The 26,723-nt window shown below is 34.8% G+C and overlaps 2 protein-coding genes and 1 pseudogene across 3 annotated transcripts; 1 reads left to right on the forward strand and 2 right to left on the reverse strand.

Annotated features, from left to right (window-relative positions):
• Positions 1 to 1,364: 1,364 nt before the first annotated feature.
• On the reverse strand, positions 1,365 to 4,823 carry LOC137728915 (AP2/ERF and B3 domain-containing transcription factor At1g50680-like; annotated as a pseudogene).
• A 4,170-nt stretch (positions 4,824 to 8,993) lies between these two features.
• LOC137717208 (uncharacterized) lies at positions 8,994 to 10,421 on the forward strand. 2 transcript variants are annotated; one of them, XM_068456509.1, is made up of 4 exons: positions 8,994 to 9,159; positions 9,267 to 9,404; positions 9,538 to 9,613; positions 10,076 to 10,421. In XM_068456509.1, exons 1-4 carry the CDS (start codon positions 9,076 to 9,078, stop codon positions 10,081 to 10,083), a joined length of 306 nt encoding a protein of 101 aa, XP_068312610.1. In that variant the 5' UTR covers positions 8,994 to 9,075; the 3' UTR covers positions 10,084 to 10,421. The 2 variants fall into 2 exon arrangements, with proteins under 2 accessions (XP_068312610.1, XP_068312605.1); XM_068456504.1 differs by lacking the exon at positions 10,076 to 10,421 and having other exon boundaries at positions 9,538 to 9,878.
• Positions 10,422 to 16,743: 6,322 nt separating this feature from the next.
• LOC137746200 (bHLH transcription factor RHL1-like) lies at positions 16,744 to 24,788 on the reverse strand. The gene is made up of 7 exons (XM_068486278.1): positions 24,069 to 24,788; positions 23,856 to 23,957; positions 23,617 to 23,772; positions 23,431 to 23,496; positions 18,302 to 18,367; positions 18,046 to 18,114; positions 16,744 to 17,569 (listed from the first exon to the last, which is right to left on the reverse strand). The coding sequence occupies exons 1-7, from the start codon at positions 24,615 to 24,617 to the stop codon at positions 17,168 to 17,170; spliced, it is 1,410 nt and encodes a 469-aa protein (XP_068342379.1). The 5' UTR covers positions 24,618 to 24,788; the 3' UTR covers positions 16,744 to 17,167.
• Positions 24,789 to 26,723: the final 1,935 nt, after the last annotated feature.

The following is a 26,723-nucleotide window of genomic DNA, read 5'->3' on the forward strand; positions in this document are numbered from 1 at the left end:
CAATTGGTACCTAGTTAGCTAATAAGGTTACTTTGTGAGGACTTTTTACTGGCTTTTAATGAGGGATTAATTTCATTTTATATACGGATTTATGACATTTGTAGCGATTCGATTAGCTACTGCTTAAGTTTAATTTGTACCCTTTAGGAGCACTCTATAAGATGTCTAGATTGGGAAATGCTTAATAATATGTTCTAATCTTTCATTTCAAGTTCTAATTTATGATCTTACTAGAAACTACTTTTCTTCTAGATAAGTTTTCTTAAAAAAAAAGTTCTTTGTTGATTGCATTCATGTAAAGCTTGAGATAACGAGTGTTTCATATTTTAAATTGTATATTTTTTCTTAAAAACCAAACCGAAACCGTTTGAAACTGCATTAAACGGAACCAAACAGTTTGGTTTCATTTTGGTTTTGGTTTCCAAACTGCACCGAACCAAACTGCAAAAAATTTCGATTTCAGTTTCGATTTCACTCAAAACCGCACCGAACCGAACTATATCTACGTTAAGAATGCAAGCCGGTCGAAGCGCATGAATGTGATGGGTGGGATCCACAGTAGCTAGCTAGTCTTTCCACTCAAGTAATTATGCTTCATACAATCCCAGCCCATGCTCTTCCTCCTACCCAAGCCCAACAACATCTTCCTATGCTGGTGATCAAAATGCTGATGGCAGATCCCTTATCCTCCGGCTCAAAAACCTCTCATCTGCATCCTCTTCAGCCTCCTCTTCCAAACTGCTGAACCTCTACATTCATGGCGGTTCTATCAGTGCTCCTGTTACCCCTCCATTAACCTCCCCAACTGCCAGAACACCGATAATGAGAACTGAATGGGATGATCAATCTGTTCGCCCTGGTTGGGCTGGGCAGCAATACCCCTCCCTGCCTTTTTTTGTTTTTTTTCCCCCCTTTTTTTTGAAGTTTTTAATAATACAAAAAATTAAAATTGTTTTTTATTATTTAAAATTATTAATCCATACGACAATATTTAATTAGATATATGAAACCTACGTGTCACGTCAGAATAAAACAGAATTTTTTACGGAATTACATCAAAATGACTATATTAATTTGAAACATTCATTTTCAAAGACTATATCAATCAATTTTCAATTTCAAAAATGATCCTGATTGAATGAGTCAAATTTAAGGACCATTTTTTTTATAAAACCCCTACTTTAGAAGAAAAATATAACAAAACATCTGAGCAAGAAAGTATCACCAGAAGGACACTAAAACAGCCCAAAAATTGCTGTTAACTCAACCCTGGAATGCAGGAATGATCTTCCATCCCTGCGAATTATATGCAAGCAAGCATAAAATATAACAAAACTTCTCATCAAAAAGCAATTAAGAGTACCTTAATCCATTTCAGTCTAACATCCTGTAAGTTTAAAAGGATGGATATATATGTTTAGTAATCAGAACCTAATTAATGATATTCCCTGCAAAAGCTCAAACAAAAATTCTGAGGCATTGAAGGGTGAACTTTGACACGTTCAAGGCTAATGCGCCACCTCGTTGCAGATCTCCACGCCGAAGAGCCTGAAACGTTTCTTTTGATCAGCAAGGATTCCATCAGCTTCATTAATATTTTGGCTTACAGATTCTAGTTTACATTTATTATATTGGTAATTAGTAGCCTCATTCTCAACCAAGCAGTTAATGTTGTCGTCTTCGCTTTCAGCACCATCCCAATTAACTTTAACCATGTAAAATGTTTGTGGCTCCTTATTACCATTGTCCCCCAATTGCTTGTACTGGCGTTGAAAGAATGTAAGAATGTCTTTGGCCTTCAAATGGTGCGTCTTTACAAACCGACTCCAACCCCTGGTGAACACAAAACTCCTGCTGCTCTTCCAATAACAGTACCGGAAAGTCCACGACCTCATCATCTTATCGTAAAACACCAGCTGGCTGGAGCTACTCTCAACCTTCTGACTTATGGCTTCCGATACGCTGGGAAAGCACCGTTTAGCATTGGTAACCGGTATCACAAGTCTATTCAGCTTACCCACATCACTTGGCGTCAGCTCTTTTTGGAAAAGAAGTCGGTTCAACATCTTTGCATTTCCATTGCTATGCACCCTAACCAAGCTGCCAAATTGGATATCACTCCTCAAACTCTTGCTTGCAGCGCAACTCTTTTGATATTCTAAGAACTCAGCCTGGTAGGAACCATCCTTGATCATTCTCAACACAGCTTCTTTGGAGTACTGATTTTGAAAGTGTGGCTCTTCAAAGGTGACTTTGGTCCACGGAAAGTTGCGATGGCACTCCCAACCGCGAAGCTTGATTGCAGCGCTATCATAAGCCATAGCAGCTTCATTCTCAGAACTGAACGTGCCAAGCCAAACCCTTTCGTGGTTGGCATATATCTGGGCACCCCAATGCCCATTTGGCTGCTCAACAACTCCTTTGAACCTTTTCGATACATGCCTACTAGCACCATCTGATGAGTCATTCGCAGCAAGGTTTGGATCACAAACTTCTTCAACGTTGCGTTTCACCCCCACATTTGAGATTGTTCTTGACATGACCACTTCCATAACGCTTCTGTAGTTATAGTAGGAAGTTAATACTCACGTGAAATCAAGAAGTTAAACACGTTATGGTAAACTAAATAACTCATCTGAAATCAACACAAAATAAGGGGCTAGTTATAAGGACACAGGTAATTGAATTCTTGTATGAACTTTGCTCTCTGATGCACGAAAACCAAAACTATGGAGATGTTTATAGCTGGAGAACAAAAGCATATTGCAATTAGGGCTGGGACCTAACTGATTAGCCTTCTATTGCGATTAGTGTTACACTACACTGTTTTAAACCATTCAGGGTTATGATCAATGTACCCCATTCTCTTCATAGTTTCTCAACTGTCCTCATCATAAAACCCGAAAACCTTTAGGGGGTAGTGACATGCACTTCATTAAGAGAAAAAGGAAATAACTCGTCCACGGAAAATTGAACAATCCTGTTTGGCTTATGTACAACTAAAGAGGAGAAACACAATAATTAAACACATTGATACGTTAATTGTTCAAACAAATAAAAGAAAGGCTTCATGGAATTGGTCTATTAATTTCAAACACAAAGACTCAAGGAAAAGGACCGTCAATGGTTGAGAATAACCTGAGAGAGATATAGATACAAATCATTGTTGTTAACATGTCAACTTTGTAATTTAAAATACAAACACAAAACTTTAATTTTTTATAAACTGCTCCAGAAAATCCCACAAATTCCACAATCGAAACAAGTTATAAGAAGGTCAAAACTAGGCAACTTAATCAAGGGAACACTCTGGCATCTTTTAAGTTATTTAATTTTAGGCCAAGAAGAACTCAAGCCATTCAATTATCACCAAACAATACAAATTCATGTAGAAGTCATTGTTCCAAAACATAATTGTAATATGAAACCATGATACCCACAAAGCATCCTTCAAATGTAGCCAATCAAGAAACCAAAAGAGAGAATAACTGAAACAACAAGATTTTAAACCAATTTTGTAAACCATATGATGTGGTGGTTAATGGTTGGAGTTCTTTTTCTCTAGCATTGAATCAACTGTGTAGAGTACTGATAAGAGACTAAGCAAATCTTTTTTATTATTGAAAAAAATTAAAGCCAATCTCTTTTTCTTCTTTCTTGAGTTGCAACAAGAAGATCATGTATTGAATGAGCATCTCAACCAGATTATCAGATCTTGTGAGCTTCATATTAAATACCTAACGTTTGAATATATATATATATATAAACAGTATCCTGGAAACTTAAATTATGTAAACTAGTTTTGAGTTAAAGAATTATACAATAGTAAAAAAGATATCATTGTTGTTGTTCCTGCATAACAAGTCCAGGAAAAAAAAGAGAGAATCTCATCAATTTATGAAATCTTCTTCAATGACTCAAAGTTCAGTATCAAGTCAATTTCTCATGTCCTCATAAAAAGTTAAAAATCACCCGAGCAGTTCTTCAAACTAAACACACAAATCCCCCTTACACAAACAAAAAAAAATTTAAAAGCCAGGCAGAAAAAGGATTTACAGTAGAAAAACTTAAGAGACCAGCATTAAAAGAAGCCATAAAAATAGAAGAAATAGTGAATAAATAGCAAATAAATAAATAAATAAAACTCATGAAGTTTGTAATCTTTAAGTAGATAACAACTGTTACCTAGATGAATAACCTGCTGCAAATAAACGGAAGCAGCAAATCTGTTGCTCCTGAATTCAATACAAGAATTAGTTCCTATCGGAGAAGCAAAATAAAAACCAACAACACATATAGAAGAATATCAAAAACTCTATTTGGGCCAACATAGATAAAGCTAAACCCTAGCTATTCATCCATTCATTCACCTTGAAACGAAGCAAAAAATCTTCCCAAAAATGGGCAGTAAATCAGAATCCAGGAAAATCTGGCAATTGAATGAATTTGTGACATGTAAAAGGAAATTCGTCCCATCGTTGAAAAGGTAAGTAATGATAAAAGAAAAGTTGAGATATGGAGAGATGAGGGAACTATGAATTTCTGTCCATATTTGGCACCGCGCTGTGACCCACAAGGGTTTCTGTTTCCTCTTTCCGCCTCCAGCTTCCACAACAAAATCCGGGTTTGAGTTTAAACCGGAAAATGAGCATATCATCATCAATGCACCCAAAAAAAAGAAAATCCAATCAGCAAATTGGAATCGTTATGAATTTGAAAGAAATTAATCATTGTCTAGGTTTTGAAGAAAAGAGTACCTTTTGGAATGGGATCATCTCCAGATCTCTTCCTCCTCATCCACTAAGTCCAGAAATCCGGACCATTGAAATTTGATTCAACGGTTACAAACAGGGGCACATTTTAAAAATTATAATAACTTTAACCGTTTGATCAAATTTCAATAGTTCGGATCCTCGAATTTAGTGGATTAGGAAGAAGAGATCCGGAGAGGATCCATTTCCTACCTTTTGATGGTGTAGCAGACATGGGTAATTGACTAGAACACTCTGCTCCCTCATCTGCATTTAAGTTCAAATATTTTTCTACAGTAAATTATATGAATTTCGCTTTAATACTTTACATGAGTTCAGTGTAGAAAATCACTTGTATCAAAAAATAAAAATAAAAATAAAAACCTTGTGATGGTGTGGATATGATGCTGAGAGAGAAGAATAAACATAAAAATAAATAATTTTAGTAGAAGAGGAAGGGTTTGTATTTCCAGAATATATGAGGCATGAAGAATGAAATGAACAAAGGTGCCCGTTAAAATGTGAACAGTTGGAAGGATTAATTAGTACCTTGATTAGCAAAGGACCATCAAAAACGCTAATTTCAAACTCCATAGGCATTAATGATAAATACTACAGTAATACTGAATTGTGATATAATAAATTCGCGTATACTTTTGTTTTTCATACACGTTTTCTAAAACTTAAACATACAATATATTTATTATACACGTAATAGTCACATCTAATACCCGTTATCTTCACATATTTCGCATAATTTTATTGAACATGAAATTCACGTTTTTTAACAAAGAAACAAAATTAATTCACACAAAAAAAAATTAACTAATAAATTAAATGAATACATACTAAATTTTTTTTAAAATGACCGAATTTTCTAAAATAAATTTTTAACAAAGCGCCGAATAATACAAGTATGTATGTATTTTTCACGTACTATATTCGTTCTGTATTTTACTATAGTAAATCTTGAAAGAGGAAAACAAAGAAGCTAGGGCTAGAAGATTAGATCTGTGATAATGATAATGGTGATGAAACCAGAGACTCAGTTATTTATCAGTGGGACTTGAGAGAGTGGATGCACACTAGTCCACACATACTGGATATCATCTTCCAAACGAGAAGAAGAGACAAGGTCGGAGGGTCTGCCTGGGAAAATGAAAAAGCAATAATAATTGATTGGAAAAATACATATAAAGGGGATAAATAAATAAATTCAATTCTTATCTTCTTGAAAGAATGAAAGAAAGAGTACACCTGGAAAGCGGAAGCTGAGACGGTAGTAGGTAGAAGAACTGAGAGAGAGATCGAGAGGAGGAACATAGAAAGACATAATGAAAGGGAGGGCAGCGCAGGCGGCGGGCGGCTGACAGAAGGAGAAGTGAGCACACATCACGCTAAGGTATAGCTTTATACAATTGCCCGTGTGTGCTCACTCTCTTCTGTCAGCACCACTCGTTACTAGTCCAGTGATCTACTACTCTCCCTCATCCACTCAGCTTCTCTCTCTCTCTCTCTCTCTCTCTGCTACTTGGTCTTTATATTAGTATATTACACTACTTACAACAGCTTTTTTTTTTCAATCTTCTATTTATTGCCGACACCTCCATTACCTATATTATCTTCTTCCTCGACTAAAATAGATATGAAGATCTACTAACACACCATAATCCCCACTCTACTCTAGCTAAGGTTCATTTTGTATAGAAGGGCCTCGTGGTTCAACTCGTCAAGAGCATGTACCATTAAATACGAGGTCATGAATTCAAGTGTTTCCCCTCTTGCTATCATTTTTATTAGAATTAAAAGGTAAAAATGTTTACCTTAAGTAATTTAGGGCGCCTCTTTGTATTGAACCAAAATAAGAAATTGGGTATTAGTAAGGATTACTATATATGTGTTTACTAATTATCTGAGAATCAAAACACAAACGAACATATAATATTAGAAACTCACCAACTGATTTAGTGAAATTGGTCTCTTGATTAGTTGTTATGCGCTGAGGATTGGGTCAGTAGACTTCCAACCTCCCTGGTCTCTGTGCCTTCTCGCGATAGCCTTCCTTGCTCTTCGTAAGTTCGTATGAGTGGGCTAGTAGTGATTTAGATTTTGTGACTTGTTTTGTGGTCTGGTGCTTGGATTAGTCTAGTTGACTTGTCTTCTAGTAGTGATTGAGATTTTGTGGCTTGTTTTGTGGTCGGGTAGTAGTGATTGAAATTTTTGCTTGGATTAGTTGACTTGGTCCTTCTGCCTTCTTGTTCTGATGTGCTTCTTTTTGGCTTTTAATCAAATAACTTTTACTAAAAACATAGCTGTTTTGGGTGAGATTTACTTAATCTAATTGGCTTCAATTTTCACCCCTACTTTTTCGTTGCATTGTTGCAATCGTGATATATATATATATATACACATACAGCCCTTTTATGCAAAAAGGATTCTAATTTTTTGAAAAGAAAAAAAAAAAGGGGATTAGGGGTGGGGCTTATTCTACATCGAATTTTAATGATTCGAATGGTTTATTTTGTAAGTCTCGATTCATAGATCATCCTTGTAAAAATTCAATTCAATTTGAAACTATTTGCCTATTTTATTATCAAGATCAAATTTCATTGTCTCTTGTATAACAAAGTATTTATTCATTTCTTTGAATCCAATTAGATGTCTTAAATATTTCCGATTTGGCTAATACTTCTTAAAGACTTCTTATATACATCCTCACTGACCTTCTTCACATTTTTATCCATAACGAGGTTCTGAACCTGGAACATTTTCTAATATTAGGACGAGAAGCAATATTAGACTAAGACCTAGTTGATAACTTCCTTAACATTTATAATGAAAACAGCTGGTATATAACTGTTGCAAAGAAGTTGTCATAAGTTCTAAGCAAAATTTATACGTTTTGCCATACAAACGAGTGTCTTGTCTTCCCTAATATCTCCTTTGGATGCTATACATACTAGGTCTACGCCTAGTGTGAAGTAGTGACGGAACCACTTAAGGACTAGAATGGGCACGATTCCGTCCTGAATTTTTTTTTTCAAATTGTTTCACATATACGTACCTAAATGGAGAGCACCAATTGGTAACTTGACCTTCCAATGATTACTACCACCCTCCAAATGGAACTCTCAGTTTAGCTAAGAAATCTGGAGCATCAAATCAGACAAAGACTAGCCACTTCCACAATTTTGTTCTAATATCTTGGACATAAATCTTCCCTCGTATTTTCTTCTATTCTCCTTTCATCTATTATTTTTAGACCCATGAAACCAAAATTAAAATAGAAATAAATTGTTTCAATGAGCAAAAACAAAATCAGAACTTTTTTCTCTCGTTTCTAACGCAACACACACACACACAAAAGGACAATATTTTTCTTTGCCTATCTTTGTGTTTTCTATATGCCTTCGATTCTTTCATATGATGTTAACTGCATGGTGCCTCTCCTCTAATGAATTTCTAGCTTCGATTATCAGAGTATCCTCAATTTGTTTGACTGGTGTAGGTTTATCACAAATTACCACCTACACAATTTAACAAGTGTGGGGTTTATCATAAAAGGCTTGGTGTCAATTTACTATTGCACAGTTTGACGGGGTTTATCACAAATTACCACCTGCACAGTTTGACAGGTGTGGGATTTATCACAAAAGGCTTGGTGTTAGTCGGAGTGGAGATTGGGAAATTTAAATTCTTCTTTTCTTAAAGAGACGCCATTGTGGGATATTTCAACACATTCCTTCGCGTAGTATCCAATTAGTGGGTCAGAGGTGGGAGATCCATACATCGACAACCATATGGAGCCAAGGGGACCCACACATCACGTGGCCACATGGGGCCGTTCCTTGGCTCTAATACCATGTCAAATTATCAGACATTGGCCCAAGGCGCACTCCAACAACATTAATATTGTCACAAACTTATTCATTACCACATGCACAGTTTGACAGATTGGGTTTTATCACAAAGATTATCGTTGTTAATTAGAGTGTGATTATGATATTTAAACTCTTATTTTCTCAAAGAGACGGCTGATATGTGATATTTCAACGTAATATAATCCACTCAAATTTCATATGGTGTGAGATACCAAGTTTCAACTTAAAAATCTTTCTGAACCATGGGCCCTTTAGTCTAAAGGCCCATATCATCAAATTCCATTCAAGTCGATCCACGAACACTATGGCTTAATACCCAGCTCGGCCCCATGCGGCCCATTCACTCATACGCGCGTTCGGATCTTACGCAGCGGTCGTCGCCGACTCACAGCAGCTGAACAGAATCATAAGATCAGAGCTGTCTCCCTTCTGATTTCGAATCAATGGCCACGGAAGCTTACGCCGCACGAAACCCAGCAGAGGTTCACACGGACGTCCTTTCCAATGCCAGACAAGCTTGCTACAAGGTGCTACTTCTCTCTGAATCTCTCTCCTCCATTGTTTTTTCTCCTGAAATGTAGACGTCAAGGATTGAAATTTGGGGTTTAACCTGCAATTTGACGTGTTCGGAAAGGCTCGGGACGCTTTCTATGCGTGTGTGGAGAAAGAATCGGACAAGAAGCAGACCGAAATCGCGTCGAAGGGCCTGTTGTACCCAGCAGAATGCAAAGCTTCGAGGGAGGAGTTTGTCAAACACTGCCGTACTTCTTGGGTAAAATTTGAAATCCCCAATTCTCAAATTTCAATTTTTGCTTCACATTTTGGGTTTCTTGGAGCACAAAGTTTTAATTTTTATTTATTGGGTTTTTGTTCTTTGTTTAATTTTAATGTTTTTGGGGTTTTAGGTGAAGCATTTTGATGCGCTCTACTGCAAGAACAAGAGTCTGAAGAGGCTTTTGGATGATAAAGATTCGAGGAAAGGTCCGTTGTCACTTCCACAGCTTTACAGTTTCAAGCCTACCACCACTAGTTAAAACTTTTCATGTCAACTTTTGGTTTAATGGGATCAGGTTAATGTGTTGCTGTTACTCTTATTGGCTATGAGAAGTTGTTTGTTGTACAGCAGTAGTAATGAAGAATTAATTGCCTAAAGCTTACTTCTTGTAGTTAAGGAAAATGAGTATCGGTTTCTGACTCAATTTTAATGGATGCATGCCGATGTTTAATGATTATTGATTACTAAATACATTTACTAAGATTTGCACTTACGTTTTCTAACGATACTGCTATGATACAATGCTTTAGTTTTGAGTTGTTTGACTCATTACTCGTATGCAAAATAACGTTACTAGGAATACCAGGGTCAAAGTGGGATTACTTATTACATGAAAACTTAGGAATAAGGATAGTTGAAGTGAACGGAAACTTTATCCATTTTGGCAGGAGTATAAAGCTTGAATTGGCCCCTGAACACTGAAGGAGTCGTCCTGGTTAGTTCCTGGGTTCATGTTCAATTCATTATTCAGTGGGAAGCAGAAATCTGTATGGTTTTAAGTTTGCACTGCAGAGGCAGTACCACATTAGGAAGCTGTCAATGCATGTTTAAATAAGAAACAATGGAGAATATTGTGTATATATCTGACAAGATGTGTTTCTGGCAAAATTTGATGTAATAATTTGAAAGCTCACATAGTTGGAATACTTCTTTGTGGTTCATATGTTTGATGAACTTGACACACCTAGGACATCTAGGCAATTGGTAGAATGAAAGAAGTGCAGTGTTGTCAATGCTAGTATTCTGATTCCAAGGTAGCCATGTAAGAGCATATGCATTCTTCTGACATTAATTTCTCCTTTCCGTGTGTTTAGGGATACAGTTTATGCTTCGTTGCTGTATATGTTTTAGCATATTTGTAGGTATTGCGCATATTTTATGGACGCTTCTGTTGCAAACTTAGATTGCATTTATCACCATCACTGTGTATGTGCCAATATCTTGGTGACACTTTTGGGCAACAGGTAGCATATGATGAAATGGTGAGAGTAAAACTGCGTCTGTGGATTTGTAGGGATTGGCTGAGCATGTAGAGATTTTGAGAGCTTAGTCCTTAATGAGTAACAGAGGATTTGTAGGGCCAAACTGTCAGTAAACTTGTTTGATACGAAAACTGCAATTTGTTTACAGGTTTCGGAAACTTGAAACAGGAAGACGTGGTTAGGAATGCACGGGAAAAACTTTGATACGTTCCTTCTGTTTATTTTACATACTGGAGTAGAAATATTTGGAATGGTTCCATGAAACTGCAGTTTGTGCTGCTAGTTAGTGACAGTTGAGTCGAAATATATGGAGGGAGTTCGTTGTTATAGGTTGTCGGACTGTCCTTTTTAGCTCTGGAACCAGACATAAGATCGTAAGTTCGAAGAGTCTGCTTGTAGCGGATCAACACCCAGTTTCATCTAAGTTTTTCTCGTATTTAAGTACGATGAGATGACGTCTCTATACTCTCTAGGGTTGAAATAGAAATACCTTCACTTTTGTTTCTCAAGTACGAAAGAAACTTTAATAAAGCCGTTTAACTGTGACGGTTCTCAAGAAAGTGGCTTAGTGTGAAGTCGGATATGATCAAAATACATGGCTTAGTGTGAAGTCGGATATGATCAAAATACATGGCTTAGTGTGAAGTCGGATATGATCAAAATACATGAAGTCCATACTTTTGTGTGATTGAGATGCCCTGCCAATATCCACAGCAAGTTTTTATGGTTCATGTTTTTGCCTCACTGTAAGTATCTATGCACTGCAATCGCATTTATTTTGGAAAACGCATCAACAATTTTCAATGCCATATTATTAGGCTTTTTAGCCAAAATTAGCATAATTTTTCATTTTGGTCTCTGAGATTTACAATTAATAGAAGTGGTATTTAAAATTGTCAACCGTCAATCATTTTGTTCTATATGTGAAAAATCGTTGTTAAATTGAAGAAATCACCAGTTCAAGTGAAGGGGTTAATTTAACAAAAACACCTCAATATAGTGGAAAATTTTCATGGAATGACCAAAATGATTGACATTGGATAACCTCAGGGATCACTTCTATCAATTTTAAATCTCAAAAACTAAAATGAGAGGTTATACCAATCTTAAGATTCATTTTGGCTAAAAGACCTTATTATTTTTGGCTCCGTAAACAATTTTTTAATTAGTTATAATATGAACTGTTTAATCCTCCTGAAATCATATTTTGCAATCTCTTACTAGATCTAGGGGTGGAAAAAACTCCTGAAAATCCCGATCCCAAACCAAAAATTTGCCAAACCGAAATTCCTGATCCCGAAATTTTGGTATGGGATTCGGAATTGGCTTCTCGATATTTTCGGAATCACATACTAAATCGAAAATATATATTATTAATTATTATATATATATTATATTATTCTTTTATAATTGATGCTAGTAGTTTCTAATTCATGCTTTGCAACCTGGAATGCACTAATCCTTCCAAACACACTTTTGTATTTAGGCATTCTTAGGTTTAAATTTATTCACATTTTTCACATCACTACACTTTATGGCTTTGTCACCTTCCTGGTGTCGGTCAGCACAACTTGATTTGGAATCTTAATTGACATTCCAGGTCAGGATGTGTCATAACTAGATCAGTGGAGTTATGGCCGAAATTAAATTAATAATAATAAATTAAAATGATGAACCCTAAAAAATAATCTTGATTCAGAACTGGAGGGTCAATGGGTGAATCATGGGGTGGTGAAGAATTGACAAAAAGTAGTGGACTAAATGTCTCTTAATATTCCCATGTGCATCATGCGTGTATGAAATTTAAAAAATAAAAAATAAAAAAATAAAAAATAAAAAAACCAAGGAAGAGTATGTAAATTGAATTTGATATTTTGAGGAGATCTTGGAAGATCAAAGTTTGAAAGTTCTTGTTTACCAATTGATACCTCTAAATCAATCAGCCAGCTCGGCAAAATAAACAATATAAGCGCAAAAGAAGAAAACGAGAACATGAAAATTACTGTTCTTTCTTAAAGGGTTTGATGAGCTACTCTTTGTGACAAAATGTGAAGAGTATCGAGCTGAGAGAGTATATCAAGCTCTTTCAATTTGGATGTTCATAAATTGTGACTAGACATCATGAGCGGAAGAGAGGTTGAGTTGTATCCTCAATAACGTATTCGACATCTCTTCTGATCAATCCTACCTTATTACAACAAAATATGTTTAGTGAGACCATCTCCTCAAATTTTGAACATAAAATTTAAATTTTGACAGTTTATGTGGCACTTTGACATCTTTTAAAGTTTTGTTCTCCAACTGATATGTCAACTAATTTCTTATTTATTATTTTATAAAATAAAATTCAATAAAAGAAATTTAAGGTTTAATCAGTAATCTGTTCACATTTCTTGATTGAAAAGAAGAAAAAAGTATGATAATTGCATCGATCAACTCAACATTAATTATAATAAATGATTAAACTGATTAAAAATTAATAAAATTCATTTAATAATTAATGAAAAAAGCATTTGAAGCTGCTGTCAAATTTGACAACAACCTCTTTTGTTGCCAATCTATGTCAACGCCACATAAGATTTGGCACTTTTGTTGGAGAATATTAGTGTGGTTTTTTTTACTATTATAGTTGATATGTACATTTTAACATCTCTTTTGGAGATACTCTGACATTTTAATCTCAGAGTAATAATAGCAAGACAAAAAATTTAGCCTAAATTTACAAACTAAATGATGTGTCATCAATATGTTTGAACACGTTAATCAACGCTTAAGCAATAAATCAATCATCAACTTTCATATCTTTTAATTTTCAAAATTTAATCTCTTTCACATTAGCCTAATCTCACATTCTGTCAGTGGCAACTGGTTACATGCATGCTGCTTGGACTTGGACGAACGTTACGTAGGCCTTGCGTCAGCATGCCATTGGCACTCTGGCAACTGGCAAGGTGTCTCAATCAATGAGTGGAAATACGCCCTGTTTAATTATTCAGATAAGAGACTCTTTCTACTAAGATTATAGAATCAAGTAATTTGGGTCTTCAAAATTTTATCCAACGGCTCATCTGTTTTGTCCATTTAAAAGCTATAATAATTTTTAGCCGTTGGATGAAATTTCAAAAACCCGGATCACTTGATCCAATGATTTTAGTGAAAAAGATCCAAAGATGATCTCTTCTCAATTATTCACACGCCCTCAAGCTCAAATTATGCAATACCAATTTTCTTTTGTTCAAGATTAATTTAGATTAATTTAAATGTTTATGTTCATTTCTCCGCTTCTCTATATAGCTTGTGAATAACATCGATATTAATCAAAACTAAGTATCGAATTCATAGATACGACGTTCTCGTTATCTGAGTCAAACTTCAGATTATTTTCAACGATGTGCAAACAAATTGTACTGAACCAAGATTAATTGATAAAGCCATATAACATGTTATCTTGAATCTCACTTTTGTTTAGTTTTGTTTCATGTTGAACATAACTATGTGATGGTCTCACATGAAGGAGCGTGTTGAATATAAATCTCACGTCGAAAAATTGAGATAAAAAAAACAATATTGTCATGGTGCTTTCTAACCTAACGATAATTAAGAAATAATCAATACAATAAAAAACAACTTAGTCTTTTTTAATTTTGATTTAACGAAGATAGGATAATAGAATAAAGAAGGTAAGTAAAGGGTAATAATAATATGTGCGTTTTGTCAACAAAGAATACCACCTAACCTCTATGAATTACCCAAACGCAACTCTTTCTAATCACCTATGATAACATGATTACGAATCAATCTGGGATTCGGACCGTGAAGTAATTATATGTGCTGTGGTTCATTAAGTTTGTTTTCTTTGTTTGTTAAGTTTCTTAAGCAACAAGCACTAGAGAGTTAATATAGAGAAAAACTTCGGTATTACAGTCTAATTACACTTATATGGTTGGTCAGACCACTCTTACAAAGGAATGAATCTTTTTGTATTTAAACGCGGTCTAATATGTTTAAATACAATTTTTCAATGCACATAATTTAATGTCTTGAATGAATATCTAACTAATCACTTAATTAAACTGTTCTACTGAGTGTTCAAATGATAAAGAATGATTGGACTCCCATGATAACTTGTCATCTGCATGCGTTAGCCGACCTTTCCACAAAATTCATAAAACAATTGAAGCCCCTTATTTATCTTACGTTTCAACTTAAAAATCGTCCACAGAAAAAGGACAAAATTATTGACTCAAGAGAAGAAAAATTCATCTACAGAAAAAGAAGTGTAAAATATGAGTCCAAGTTGTCTAACAATCATCATCGCAACGATTGAAGATGATCAAAACTATTTGACCCATAGATTTTATGTATAGAATGAGTATTCAAATTTGAAGGGGGATTAGAAAGATGGGAAAAACAACAAAAGGTAGGTACCACTTAAACCTAAATCCAAGAGACTAATTTTTATTTTAATTTTAAAATGGATCAGCTGGTGGCTTCGCTATAACAGTTTACTCTTTCGGGGGCCGAAAAGACGCACATAGGCATGTCAGCCTCTCATTGGCCACCATCGTGGGATTCACCAGCGCTAGGAATCAAACCATCAGCATGATGTGTGTTAATACGGGCCTATAATTCATTCTCAACCACTGAGTCATCCCGTGATAGTTAAGAGACTAATTGAACCTTCTAAGTTCCAGCAACCAAAAACAAAATCAGAGTTCATTAGTGGGTAGGTTGCATTCACAATCTTTTTATGCCAAATTGTAAATGTTTTGGTAGACAAATCACAGTTAGGCGTGTCTGATACTTAATTTGCTAAAGAAAATACCTCATAAAGAGCAAACCCTAATTGTGGTCATTTTGTCTCATAATTCTTCAAGACGACGGATATACTAAATTAACTCTCACGTTAATATTTTCATGGAGGTATATTGTCTGCCTTCTTATATACGGTTAAGTTATGTCAACATTTTATATTAATTTTTTTATAAAGATAATAAGAAAAAAATCGATAGGAATATAAAATATTGACGTGACTGAACCGTGATCGCATGAATAGAAAAAAATGAAAATAACACTTAGAAGGACAGATAATCTGACTTCTATTTTTGTAGGAGGCATCGTACGAATGACTGGCATACACCACTTGCCAAGTTTTTCTCTAAATTGTCGTACACATTCATATCATACACAAAAGTGTCTAGGGTTACCAAGTGAAGTGATTATACATCAATCAATCATCCCAGTTCTTGTATTACTTAATAAATAATTAGTCTTTATCTCGTTAAAAGGAAGAAAAATATAAAGATATTTTTAGTTGACCTATAATCTAATCCACGTTGCAATAGTATTTTATTGTCTTTACTGCAATAGCCCCACGCACAAAACTAAACTAAATGACCTTTAACAAACAAAAACAAAACCCTAAAAAGAAAAAGTCATCAAAGCTTAGCCTAGCAGCTGCCTACTCCTTTTAGATAAATACAAGTCTCTAATATTCTATCATCATTATCAAACCCTAATCATTCCTTCTTCTTCTTCTTCTTTTATTTTATTTTATTTTTATTTTCTGTCAAGAAACCCCAAATCATGTCGTAAACAGCACATCGTTATGTTTTTTCGCATTAGTATGTCCAAAGGGAGTAATGATATTCATATCATGTTTTTATATCATATTTTCATATCATATTAGATGACATTTGATGTGGACAACCACATTATTTGAATTAATTAGATTTTTAAGTTTAATTCATTATTTAATAAACTAATAATTAAGAAAAACTAGTTAATTGAACGATGATTGTGGTATATGAGGAGTCTTTCTTATTATTTTCCTTGTGTTTTGTAAAATTTTCAAATAATATAGCTGTCCAGATCAGATGTCACTTCAGATGATATAAAAATATGGTATAAAAACATAGTATGAATAACATTACTCGTTCAAAAGTTATATTCTACTATGAAATATCTTATATTTCGAGACTGTTGGCCATCAAATTTTGATAATTTATATCTTTATGTATAGATCAAATAATTAAAATTTTCAAAATATAGAATATCTGGAAACATACTAGAAATTCACGAAACACAGGAGGGGATGGCAAGGCAAATTGCAATAGAAATTTATAATTTTCTTCAGGACACAAAAAACAAAAAAAAAAACAAAAAAAAAAACAACAACAACAAACAGAAAGATTAAATATATTTTTTAGGATAAACACGAAAGACTAAATTAAAAGAAATAAACAAAGAGACCTCAAAAACCTCTTTTAGAAGGAAAAGGGTTTATAGGGATCGGGTGGTTCTCGTGGTGTGCTTGAGATAGCTTTTAGCCAAAGTCTACGCAAATACGGCGTCGTTGGAAAAGCACCACCCCAGATGCCTTATTTTCGTAGACTTTGGACGGCCTCGGAGCCCACGTCACTGTGTGTGTTCATTTATCGCTAAAAAGTAAAGACCAAAGCCAAAAGGTCAGTCGACGATCGACGGCGGCGCCCTCAGTCAGGGCTTGGAAACGGAGGTGGCGTCTTTGACGGAACCCTCAACCCCGCCGTTACCCATGGTGGCTGACTGGACGGTCAGCACGGACATGCTGGGTGAAGATGGCCCGTCGCCACCGTTGGACGGGATGACCGGGTTGTTGTTGCTGTTCTGGAGGAGGGGGTTCCTGGAGTGACACGTGGCGGTGGAGATGGCGGTGGCCAAGGAAATCGGCATGAGGCAGAGTCCTTTTCCCTGGAGGTACTGCATGGCGGAGCCCATGTCTTCCTCCATGAGCTTCGCGACCTGGTGTTCCGTCACCGTCATGCTGTTGTCGTTAGATGATGACGCCGTTTGGTTACCGTTTGAGCTCCGTCCGCGGGTCCCGCCGTTGGCACTGGCTTGGATACAGTCACCGCCACCCTACATCGACGACCAAAAATTAAAATCATTATTTAGTTTATTTTTAAGGGTGTGAAAAGGAAAGGACAAAAGCTAAAAGAGAAAAGAGGAATCTGAGAAAGTGGGCACGCGTGCTGCTTTTGTTTTTGTCGTTTTGTATTATATGATGGAGAATTTTGGGGTTTGGCCGGGTACACTGGTTGGTGTAGGGTAGGTGAAATGTGGTGGTTTGGTTTTTGTTCCACAAAAAAAATTCCGGAAGGAAAAATTTCCTCGTCTTTTTCTCAATTTTTTTTTTTGTGGTGGTCTTGGTGGGTTTCTGCTTGGCCAAAACAAGTATTTGGTCCGAGCAGGTTGAGAATGTTCTATGCGTTAGTACCTAAGTTAATAACGCAATGTCATATGTTTAAACTTTCTTATACAGTAACGGTGCGTTTTTAATTTGGAATACATCATAAAAGCGTATTTATGGGCGGGTCTATTGTGAAATAATTTACCTCAGAGGACATATCAGCAACAAGGGGAGCAACAGCAGCTGCACCGCCCAACCTGCTCATGCTCAGAACCTACATATTGTGCGGTGCCCAAAAAAGCACAATGCCAGTCAGTAAACATATATAACAAATTAATTACTTAATTATCGTATCCAGATTCTAATATAGCAAACAATGTCAAACCAGCAGGGAATCTTTCTTTTTTGTTTAATTAATCTTAAAATATAATAAACATTAATCTAAAAGATGTGAGGAGTACCTTGACTTGGAGCTGGAGGAATTTTACATAATCGATTATCTCATCCAGCATTGAAGCTTTGTCCGTCTGTCATTCCAAAACCCACATCCAATTCATTAAATTATTGGATCCCATCTCATATGGAAACACCTGTATATAGACACACACACACACACACATCTCGTATAGAAATATACTAAAACTAGTTACTTGCCACCCGATAAGTATATGGTTAAGTTAGAATAATATAATCACGTGAACTGGTTTCCACGTACCTTACACACTCATACGTTTATTTTTGGCTATTAAATCGCATAAATAAATAAAAGTAAATGAATGGAAGTAAACAAAAGTGTTCAGTGTGAAAATCGTTTCCTAATAATCCTTAGATTAAATCTAATTTTCTTACAAAAAAAAAAATGTTTTAAACTATACAAGGAGGAAGACTGAAACTTAAAGTGCAAGGATATCCACTCCCTCCCTTGGCCAACAGTCCTAACTTGCATCTAGACCTGGCAATTTATTACACGACACGTTAACACGACACGTAAACGACACGAAAATAACGGGTTTCGGGTCAACACGATAACTAATCGGGTCATTATCGGGTCACACGATAATAACCCGTTAATAACGGGTCCTTAACAGGTTTACACGAGAGTGACACGCGGGTAACCTATTTCGACACGATAAGAAAAATGCTATTTTGATGATTTTAATTTTTTTAAACTACTAAAAAAAACTTACTATAAAATGAAATAGATATAATGAATATGTATATATTGTTTATTAATTATTATTCTATTATTATTCTATATAAATTTTAAAATTTAAGTTTTATTTATTTATTTATTTTTATAGTATATTATAGGCAAAGATTGAGATTAAAAATCATAAAACACATTAAAAATAAAAATATCAAGTAATTTAAAAATACCAAAAACATAAAAAAATTATAATAATTAATTTCCCGCCTAATATATCAAGAGTTTCATCCATTTCCCACCTAATGTTTGGGAAATTTTGCAACCTATATCCATCCATTTCCCGCCTAATGTTTAACCCAAAGAAAAAAAATAACCAGCTTTTTTTTTTTTTTATCTCTTATAACATTTTAACTTGAATAAAAATAAAATAAGTAATAAAAAACATAAATGTAATTTTATTATTAAATATCATCACATACTAATTGAAACATAGTCTAATTAACACTTAAAATATATAAATAATTAATATATTTATTCCAAGCCATCAAAACGATAAGATTCACTAACGCTTAAAGTTTATTTATACTTTAATTAAGTATAACATTAATGCGTATCCCATCAAAATGATGAAAGTATGAATAAACTCTTACGTATTAGTGAATTTATCGTTTTCACAGGATACGTATCCTACAAAACTAATTTCAACAATCCAACCGTCAAATTTGTTTATACATGCTTCGAGATCGCATACTCCAAAAATTGCAAAAAACAAACATTCAGAGATGAAGTAATGAGACAAAACTTTTCAACGGTTATAAACGAAAAATCATTATTTAACGGTTATTTTAGCTCCGATTTTGATGACTTTTTACAGCTACACTCCTTGACCTTATATGAATACAATGAATGAATTCGATCTTTAATTTAAAATATTTACACTAGTGGATACCACAAATCTTATGTTATCCTTAATGAAAGTATAAATAAACTCTTAGTGTTAGTTAATGTATCGTTTTGATGGGATATGCATCCTATCAAAACTAATTTCAATAATCCAACCGTCAAATTTGTTTATACATGCTTCGAGATCGCATACACCAAAAATTGCAAAAAACAAACATTCAGAGATTAAGTAACGAGACAAAACTTTTCGACGGTTATAAACGAAAAATCACGATTTAACGGTTATTTTAACTTTGATTTTGATGATTTTTTTACAGCTACACTCCTTGACCTTATATAAATACAATGAATGAATTCGATCTTTAATTTAAAATATTTACACTGGTGGATACCACAAAATCTTATGTTATACTTGATGAAAGTATAAATAAACTCTTAAGTGTTAGTGAATCTATTGTTTTGATGGGATACGCATCTTAGAAACTAATTTCAACGATCCAACCGTCAAACTTGTTTATATATGCTTCAAGATCGCATACGCCAAAAATTGCAAAAAACAAACATTCAGAGATCAAGTAATAAGACAAAACTTTTCGACGGTTATAAACAAAAAATCACGATTTAACGGTTATTTTAACTCCGATTTTGATGATTTTTTACAGCTACACTCCTTGACCTTATATAAATACAATGAATGAATTCGATCTTCAATTTAAAATATTACACTAGTGGATACCACACAAATCTTATGTTATACTTGATGAAAGTATAATTAAACTCTTAAGTGTTAGTGAATCTATTGTTTTGATGTGATACGCATCCTACGAAACTAATTTCAACGATCCAACCGTCAAACTTGTTTATATATGTTTCGAGATCGCATACGCCAAAAATTGTAAAAAACAAACATTCAGAGATAAAGTAATGAGACAAAACTTTTCGACGGTTATAAACGAAAAATCACGATTTAACGGTTATTGTAACTCCGATTTTGATGATTTTTTACAGCTACACTCCTTGACCCTAAATGAATACAATGAATGAATTCGATCTTCAATTTAAAATATTTACACTAGTGGATACCACAAAATCTTATGTTATACTTGATGAAAGTATTAAAAAAACTCTTAAGTGTTAGTGAATCTATCGTTTTGATGTGATACGCATCCTATGAAACTAATTTCAACGATCCAACCGTCAAACTTGTTTATATATGCTTCGAGATCGCATACGCCAAAAATTGCAAAAAACAAACATTCAGAGATAAAGTAATGAGACAAAACTTTTCGATGGTTATAAACGAAAAATCACGATTTAACGGTTATTGTAACTCCGATTTTGATGATTTTTTACAGCTACACTCCTTGACCCTAAATGAATACAATGAATGAATTCGATCTTCAATTTAAAATATTTACACAAGTGGATACCACAAAATCTTATGTTATACTTGATGAAAGTATAAATAAACTCTTAAGTGTTAGTGAATCTATCGTTTTGATGTGATACACATCCTACGAAACTAATTTCAACGATCCAACCGTCAAACTTGTTTATATATGCTTCGAGATCGCATACGCCAAAAATTGCAAAAAAAAAAACATTCAGAGATCAAATAATGAGACAAAACTTTTCGACGGTTATAAACGAAAAATTACGATTTAACGGTTATTTTAACTCCGATTTTGATGATTTTTTACAGCTACACTCCTTGACCCTAAACAAATACAATGAATGAATTCGATCTTCAATTTAAAATATTTACACTAGTGGATACCACAAAATCTTATGTTATACTTGATGAATGTATAAATAAACTCTTTAATTGTTAGTGAATCTATCGTTTTGATGTGATACGCATCCTACGAAACTAATTTCAACGATCCAACCGTCAAACTTGTTTATATATGTTTCGAGATCGCATACGCCAAAAATTGCAAAAAACAAACATTCAGAGATAAAGTAATGAGACAAAACTTTTCGATGGTTATAAACGAAAAATCATGATTTAACGGTTATTGTAACTCTGATTTTGATGATTTTTTACAGTTACACTCCTTGACCCTAAATGAATACAATGAATGAATTCGATCTTCAATTTAAAATATTTACACTAGTGGATACCATAAAATCTTATGTTATACTTGATGAAAGTATAAATAAACTCTTAAGTGTTAGTGAATCTATCGTTTTGATGTGATACGCATCCTACAAAACTAATTTCAACGATCCAACCGTCAAACTTGTTTATATATGCTTCGAGATCGCATATGCCAAAAATTGCAAAAAAAAAAAACATTCAGAGATCAAGTAATGAGACAAAACTTTTCGACGGTTATAAACGAAAATTTACGATTTAACGGTTATTTTAACTCTGATTTTGATGATTTTTTACAGCTACACTCATTGACCCTATATGAATACAATGAATGAATTCGATCTTCAATTTAAAATATTTACACTAGTGGATACCATAAAATCTTTTGTTATACTTGATGAAAGTATAAATAAGGGTAGATTTTTTAAAAATCTCATGAACAATGTTATTTGTTTGAGTGAAAATTAATAATAATAAGTGTGAAAAATGTAATCACACGTAATGAAAAGCTTTACAACTTTCATTAAGGGGTCAACTCCGAAATTTAGTATGTATATACTAATTTAATATTATGTTTTACATTTTTTTGGGTCAAATTATGTTTTTCTTTTCAGTTTTATTGTTTTAAAATATAATTTTCTTAACGGGTAACGGGTCGGGTCATATTACCTGATAATATTAACGGGTTGATTTCGGGTCGGGTCATATTACCCGTTTACTTTAACAGGTATTACACGACACGACCCGTTAAGCTATCGGGTATGACACGAAAACGACACGAACACGAGAAACACGACACGAATGCCAGGTCTACTTGCATCTACTTAATCATTAGTTTAGATTAAAAATATTATTAATACTAATAATTTTCTTGGGTCAATACTAAATAATACAAGAATGCAAGTCTAACTAACTAGTAACCTTTTTTTTTCTAAAAAAGAAACTAACTAGTAACGTTTCGAATACTCCATTATTAGCCTAACCAATCGGCATTTGGGTCGTGCTGGAGTACGGCCCGGGACCAACTTCCCCTTTTTCTCCTTTCTTTTTGCGCACGGAAGGATTGGTTACCATTTTTTTCTAAATACAAAAAATAATACTAAAGATTATTAATTAGGAATCATTAACGTGCTTATTTCTTATTTGTAATACATCATTTGGTATGAAGAAATTTACCTACACTCCCTATTTAACCACAACGATATTCTAAGCTAATAAATGCACTATAATCCGTTTTTACTCTTTTATTATATAATAGTTTGATCTGCTGAAATAGTTATTATTATTATTATTATTATTTTTTATCTTAGCCATTTTAATTTTCATATCGTTACATAACATTAAAGAAAAATTGTTTAATGATCACAAATAAATTACGTTGTTTAATCTCGATTAACAGACTATAATATTCATTGGTTAATTAATTAATTAAATTAAATTACCTTGTTGGCGTTGGGAACCAGCTCCTGCAGAGCCTTCATTCTCTCTGCAATTCTCTCTCTCCGTAACTGCAACACCATTTCAGTCAGAAATCAGAGTAACTGACGAAAAGAAACAAACAAAGAATTGCAGCCGTTTCTGTTTGGTTGCGCAGATAACAACAACAACTAAAATTGACTGAGACGCACTCTTTCGGCTATGCTGTGCGGGTCAGTGGCTTGACCTCTTCTCGCCCTGACTCTGGGCTTGGGTTGGGCCGGCGCAGCCCCAGCAGACCCACCCGCCGGAGCTTGGTTCATCGCCGCCCCTGCACCTCCGTAGTTCTGCGCCAGCAGCTGACCTCCCTGTGCATAATTAACAATCCCAATTAGAACAAATCGTGATTAATTAATTAATTAATTAATAATTAAATAAAATTAAGGCATGCCTGAGGGTGGTGAAAATTGGGAGACTGAGAATTTGCAGCTCCATGCAGTGATCCGCCGAAGCCATTGAACAGGGATTGAACAGAAGAAGCCCCATCGCCTCCCTGTAAAATAACCGTATTTACATTTATGCCGCCATTGTAAATTTACACTTATGCAATCGGTTACTTCAGACTGAGAGCGAGAGAGGGAGAGAGAGAAAGAGTGAGACTCACCCCCGTATTTGGGGATTTGAAGGAGGAGACGTCGCCGACGTCGCTGTTGGACCGGTCAAAGTCTCCGTTGTTCCGCAAGGACAAGCCCATGGGAGAGAAGCCGGAGTCAGCGGCGCCTGATCTGGACATCATGAGCTGGTGCTGGAGCATCATGGCGGCAGCAGCGGCGGCAGATGCGGAGGCGGACTTGTTAGCGCCGGAACCGGCGCTGATCTGCTGGCTGCGAAACTTGGATGCGAGGGTGGCGGAGTCGTCGTAGGAGAAGACGACATTGTCAGGGTTGGAGGAGGGCGGAGGCGGGGCGTCGTCGGCGGCGGAGGCCCAGGAGGGGCCGAGGGTGGAGAGCATTTGCTCGAGGAAGTCGTCGTGGGTGGCGGAGTCGAAGTGGGACGCGGAGGGGTTCGGAATTTGTGGATGCATCTGGGAGCTGTGAGAGTGAGATTGTTGTTGTTGGAGGTGGTGGTGATCTTGGAGGGAGAGTTGAGAGGCGGAAGCTGAGGCGTTCAATAGAGAGTTCATTTCTTGCATTTCTCTGCTACAAGGCTGCATATACACACACACACACAACCAATAAGTATATATATGGTATATAGACAGATGATTAGATGGAGACTAATCAAATTTGGGGAGGATTAATTAATTAGATATGGGGGTTTTGGAGTGGAATTATTGGAGGAGGACGGAGGAGGAGGGAAAGGTGAAAGCGTTTGGGAATGGCGGTTTTTTTGTGGAGGGGAGGGGGAGCGAGAGAAAATAAATAGGGAAAAACAGATAGGAGAAGAGTGAGTGTGGGTGGGGCCCACTCTCTCACCCGTCACAGGCGTTTAGCATTTTGGTCAGACAGACGACGACAGTAGAGAGTAGAGTATACCTGAGAGTACCACATCCACATCAATAGTGTGCTGTATGCGCGTCGCCTTCTTTGTTTTTTCGTTTTTATGTCTTTTTTTTGTTTCCCTGCTCAACAAAAAAGGGATTTTTATTAGAGCAGTATGTTCGTTTTTTTTCGTTGAATTTTTATAAATGAGAGTGTTAGTTGATTAAATTATTAGTTATTAAGAAGATGAATTTTAGAAGAAATCAAACTTTAACATGCATATGCATAATTGCTTTTTGCGGCTGCTGTCAAGAATTACCTACCACTTAAATTTGAATTTTCAATGAATAGTAACCATGGAAAACAACTGAATTGCCTAGTTATGTGATCGATAATCAATGTGTTTAGAGTTCATGAGAGGTAGAACTTGCTACTAAAAACCAGCTCAAAACGCGTGTTTGGAATGGTGCTTAAAAACTATTAAGTCGCTCCAAGATACATTGTTTTTCATGGACAATTAAATCCTAACACAAAATAATCAAAGTTGGGTAAAAGAATCGCACAAATTGTCCAAAACATGCAAATCAAACCAAGCTCGATGATTTGATTCACTTAGTTCTTTACAAAGGAAAAGTAATTAAACCAAACCTAAGCCAATCACTAAATGAATCGGTTTGTTTCCACTTGTCTTTACACTACTTGTTTAGGGCCTAAACCGAACTAAATTGAACTCTGAAAAACATTAGTCCAATTACAACACGGGGTCTAAAATCAGCAAAACACTAAAACCAAACCACGCCTATCCTTAGTTGTAACTTAAATATATTATTATGCATTTTATTGTAATTTAATTTTGATAGTGCTAGTTGCACCTATATGCTACTTGTTTCTCTGACTTATCCAACCCATCTCTATCGCAATGTTTTTCTCTTATTTCGGCGACATGGTTTCCGGGGTGGGTTCGTAATAAAGTAGGAAGTAACCATTTTTCTCTGGGCTTGCCATTCATGTCAAAGTTTCAACCATACATGAAAGAAAGAAAATTTAATTCATAACTCTAGAAGAAGCAAAAAATCATAAATCATAAAAATATGATTGGTTTTTATAAATGTTTTGTGACTGTATGGTTAGTTAGTTGGAATGAAGAAAGTCGTAAACATGGGAGAAACTGAATAAAATGAGATCAATTACTCTTCTAATCATTTTAAAATCCATTTTTTGTTTTTTGTTTTTTTTTCCCCAAACGATAGAAACTTTGATTAAATTCGAATTGAAATGTTATCAGATGCCAGAGTGTTGAACAACCACTCTAGTTTAAACTCATTACAACTATGAAGGCCACCTTCCTTAAACACAAAAGATGTTACTAGATGCGTTGCTGTATTATGAACATGGGGAGCAAAACAAAATTCTACTGAAATATATTAAAAAAAAAAAAATTTGGTCAAAACAATTAAAATATATTTAATTAATTCGAAATCTTCTCAATAAATTGTAAACGCACGAAAAAGCAGTAATTCAAATGATTGGAATACTTATTTATTACCAATCACATAATAACACCTAAAATCATAATATTTTCAATACTCGTCCCATTCCAAGTAATAAACATTTAAGAAAAATGCTAAGAAGACTTTCTCAAATTGAGATTATTCATGGACTCTCTTCTACCTCACAGTTGAACGTTAATTCTCGTGCCAACGTTGTAAAACATTATGCAAAAAAACATGAGATGTCAGAGAATCTATGAAAGGTTTAACTTTTGAGAGAGCTTTCTTTAGCATTTCTCAAGCATCTAACACCATTTTCTTAAATATGAAAGTACAACTACATGCACT

Source organism: Pyrus communis, chromosome 1 (genome assembly GCF_963583255.1).
Source record: "Pyrus communis chromosome 1, drPyrComm1.1, whole genome shotgun sequence".
NCBI classification, from domain to species: Eukaryota; Viridiplantae; Streptophyta; class Magnoliopsida; order Rosales; family Rosaceae; genus Pyrus; species Pyrus communis.